The 4,386-nt window shown below is 45.6% G+C and overlaps 1 protein-coding gene across 1 annotated transcript in view; it reads left to right on the top strand.

The window, feature by feature from the left end:
- The first annotated feature begins 491 nt into the window (after positions 1–491).
- Positions 492–4,386, top strand: part of SEC16A (SEC16 homolog A (S. cerevisiae)) — a 24,831-nt gene continuing 20,936 nt past the window's right edge. The window contains exons 1-2 of the mRNA XM_010186934.1: positions 492–2,999; positions 3,768–4,268. Of these exons, the coding sequence (XP_010185236.1) occupies positions 492–2,999; positions 3,768–4,268 (3,009 nt within the window). The remainder of the gene's footprint in view (positions 3,000–3,767; positions 4,269–4,386) is intronic.

Here is a 4,386-nt window from a genome sequence, read left to right as displayed (position 1 = left end):
CTCAGCTCTTTATAGATTAAATTGAGCTTGATGTAGTGCTTGCAGGTTCTGTTGTGGACTGACTGCTCCTGTGTCTTGTCTGTGATGCATGCTTCTGCTAAAACAAATCTGGAGAGATGTAACAGTATAATACCATTGGTGCTTTAACAGTCTGAGATTTTAACACTTGTACAGGACCAAGCTGTATTTAATTACTCTTCGAGGCATTTGTTAATGTGGTTGTTAAATAATGTGCATCGTTACCACACAGCATTCAATTTCATTAATACTGGACTTGAATTTAGAAGCATAAAGTTATGTTTAAATTTCTTATGCATTCTGGAAAAAAGAGAGATTTTCCACTTGAAGCTCTTCGAGTAATTTTGTTTCTGAATTGTGAGAAAGGAAACTGAATTGTCATCTGCTTTGCCTTAACAGGGTGGAAGAAGGAATCTGTCTACGGCCACCACTGCTAGTTTGTCATCTAGCATCTGACCTGCGAGAAGGCCATCATGCAGCAGCCACCACAGACTGTTCCAGCAGGAGCGGCAGCTCCACCTCCTGCAGGCATTGCTCGGAACGTGTACTGGAGAAACAGCTCGCTCGGTAAACGAGCAAATGCAACAGCTGCCCCGGTGCAGCCCGTGACAGACCCTTTTGCATTTGGCAGACAAACTCCACAGGGTTCCCCTTTAGATAATCCATCCAAGGGCAATGCATTGGTTATGCAAAGTTCTTCCCCAGCGGTGTTTCCACAGCCAGCCGTTCTGCATACTTCACTGTCACGTGCAGGGGACAATCCTCATGGACCGCATACGTCTTTAGCAGCTCCTGTATCTCAACCGGGAATAAATACCAGTTCATTTTCTAATGTTTCAATTCCTTCCCCGTCCCCAGGATATGTTATAAATAGTACTACAGAAGCACATCCAAATGCAGATCTTGGACTCCGTGGGCCTGCAGTACCATTGCATTATAATACAGGAGCAGCAGTTGAAAATTCTTTCAGTGTGCACCCTGGAATGGTGTCTGCGTCAAACAAGCCTGGAGGTAGACAAGATTTTAGTAGAGATCCAAATGATGTTCCTTCAGGACCCAGTGCAACAGCACTCTTCCCTCCACCTCCACAGCAGCCTATGTCTCAGTGGAGGCCTGTTCAAGGTAACCTGCAGTCTCCAGTTCGAAATTTTGTGCCCTGTCCTGAGCCATCTTCTCAGATTGACGTTCATAACATTTCTCAGTCTTCTGTTAGTGCTTCTCATCCTCCTCCACAGACGAATTTACAGCAGGGTCCTGTACACCAAGGTGTTCCACAAAATATCATTCAAGCGCCTTTATCCGTTGGTTGTGAAAAGAATGGGAAAAATGGCTCTGCAAATAGCAGTCATCACATGAACAGCATCCAGCCTGGGAACATGTTTAGGCAGAACGCAGAAATGACCAACGCTTGGTTAAATCAACCATATCAGGAACAGTTTTACCCACAGCCACCATTGCAAGGCTCCAATTCTGTCGTTCCCGCAGCTCAGGAAAATATCCCCAAAAACCAATCTCCAGATATGTCTGAAACATCAAATAGACCTATTGCCACAGATCGAGATTCAGGAACTCTCTCCATGTTTTTCAAAGGGGATGAGGCGGAAAATGAAGAAATACTTTCATCTGAAAAAAATTACGTAGCTGAGAAAACTGAGTTTGATGCTTGTCAGCCAAATTTGGCATCCTTGTATCACCAGCCAATGCATCCTCAGTGGGTTGCAACTAATGTTCTCTCTCAGGCGCAGATGGGTACAGGTTCAGCCAATGAGATGGTACAAAAAGGAATGGATGTCCAGTACTTTCCTAAAATTGTAAGTCAGCAGGAGACACAGGCCGCTAAGCACTCTGTGTTTGTTAATGATGACAAGGCACGTATAGGTGACATGGCAGGGAATAGCGGGTCACAGTATGAAAATGTTGAGAACCTGGAGTGCGTTCAGAATCAAGAAGTGCTGCCAAGTGAACCGCAGAACTTCAGTGCTTCATCCCCTGCTGCTGGTCCTGATCTGTACAGATATACATCCTTTCCAGGTCAGATGCTTCCAAAGAATGCTGTTGTGAGCCATGCTGAAGGAGGACCGAATTTGGAGGCACCCGACTCATTACCTCATCCCGTCCGACCTGATAGTGTATCTTCAAACTATAGCAACATTAGCCATAGGAGCGCTTCCAGCTCAGCAAGACCTCAAGAGCAAGTCGGTACGTTTATTCAGCAAGAAAGTGGGAAGCCTGATGAAGAATCTTCTGCCAGCTTCTTTAAACAGATTGACTCCTCGCCTTTGGGAGGCGATTCGAGTGAGCTAAACCTGGGCATGAGCTATCATGGTCATCTATCCCAACCTCCAACTCCAAGTCCTCCTAAGCCTACAGGAGTTTTTCAGACGAGTGCAAATAGTTCTTTTGAACCTGTGAGGTCCCATGGAGTTGGTATAAAACCTGCGGAGATTGACCAAGCAAAGATGGTGGTTGAATTAAGAGAGAACCACTCAAACCAAAAGAATATCAAGAAGAATACAGCTGTGCCGACTCCATCCCCAGGCAATCTTGAACAGCCACCAGATAATCTGGAAACTATTTTCATGCCTCAGGTACACCCACTGCCTCTTGCAGTCACTGAAGCTGGAAATATGTTGCACTCTGGACCTGTTATGGAAAATATACAATCAGTATCTGAGAGAAGGTCCTCAACAAGAGCTCAGGGAGCAGTTAAGAAGTGCGATAGCCCAGCAACAACTTTGTGGGCTCATAATGAGTTACCTAATTTTGGGGGAAATGTTCTTCTAGCTCCTGCTGCTCCTGCAGTGTACGTACCTGCCAAACAAACTGTGGAAGTCATTCAGCCTCCCGAAGAAGGTCTGTCTAATCAGCAGGCAAGTAAACCAGGGACTACTGCTGTGCAGCTTTCCCAAGATGGAAATGTATCCTCTGAAAATCTTGAGAATCCTCCCAAAATGGGAGAAGAGGAGGCACTTCAGTCTCAGGCAAGTTCTGGTTATGCAAGTTTGTTGTCTTCTCCACCTACAGAGTCTTTGCAAAATCAGCCTATCCTGATTGCTCAGCCTAATCAAAACTATAACTTGGCTCAGCCAATTAATTTTTCTATTTCTCTCTCTAATCAGCTAAGCAGCAATGAAAACAATCAGCCAATGAAGGACTCTGGGGTTGGGGACAAGCCTGCACTGGGTCCCCAAGCTTCACATGCTGGTGGGATCATTTCTGGGGAAAACATGCCATTACCTGTGATGCAAGTTGGATCTCTATTAGTTAATGCACTTCCAAACGCTAATCTGTTAAAACATAACTTATTACAAAGCCCAGTTAATTCCTCTGATACTGCTGCTAATCAGCCTGCAAACTTGCTTATGAAAACTCCGCTTAATTTGGCTCCAGAAGGGCAAAAGGATTTTAATATGGAAGGTTTTGTTCCTGAATTTGCTAGCAAGCCAGGGTCTAACTCATCTGTTTCTCCTGGGACAAGTCTCCTCAGTGGAAGTGCAAGTGCACTGGTTCCCCCTGTTAATTCTGTAGTACAGGCTAATAATTCTGCAAATCATTCAAATAGTAAAGAAGAAGCTGCTGGAGTGCTTGACTTCACAGTGTCACGGACATTGGAGAAAAGCAGTGCAAGTAATTCTGTACAGGTGCATAATCAGTCACTTTCTGGTGGCCCAGTATATCCTCAGCAGTCAGCTGGTAGTGCTGGTCAGGTGGGTCCTGAGATGCATGATGAACAACATTTCTATCAACAGGTGACAAAAGATGTACAGCATCAGGCTGTATCAGACAGAGCTGTACAGGGAGCATTGCCGTCTCAGCCACAAATGCAGGCAGCTCAAATGCAGCAGCCAATATCTTCTGGGCAGTCCTCAGTTCCTTCAAACTACCAGGTTGCCGCAGGGACTAAAACCATGAGTAACCATTCTCAACCTGTGGGTCCCCAAGAGGCAAGTTCAGCACAGCCGACAGCAAGGTATGATCAGACGAGTCCCGATAAGCAGCTGGCATCTGGACAACCACCACCGAGTGCTGCAACTTCCACAGCCCCTTCTGCTACCACCAGTCAGTCGGTCACACCAAACGTGCAGCAAGACCTGCAGCGTCCATCCCTGCCTCAGACTCCTCAGGATGCCTTTGGTCCACCCCAGAACCCTTACTACTACTATCGACATCCTTATGATGCTTATCAGCCTCCTTATCCACCACCCTATCCTCCTGCAGACCCCAGAACAGCAGCTCATCTTTATTACATGGTAAATGTTTATTTTCCCCTTCTTCTCCCCCCCCAGTATGTTAGTAATTTTCATCTTTGAATTAAGAGTTTGAACAGTTGTGTCATGATCAATACTCAGAATAGCATTCATGTTAAGC

This window comes from Mesitornis unicolor, unplaced genomic scaffold, assembly GCF_000695765.1.
Source record: "Mesitornis unicolor isolate BGI_N332 unplaced genomic scaffold, ASM69576v1 scaffold23176, whole genome shotgun sequence".
NCBI classification, from domain to species: domain Eukaryota; kingdom Metazoa; phylum Chordata; class Aves; order Mesitornithiformes; family Mesitornithidae; genus Mesitornis; species Mesitornis unicolor.
The sequence above is the reverse complement of the archived record's forward strand: the minus strand, read 5'-3'. Positions and strand labels throughout refer to the sequence as shown.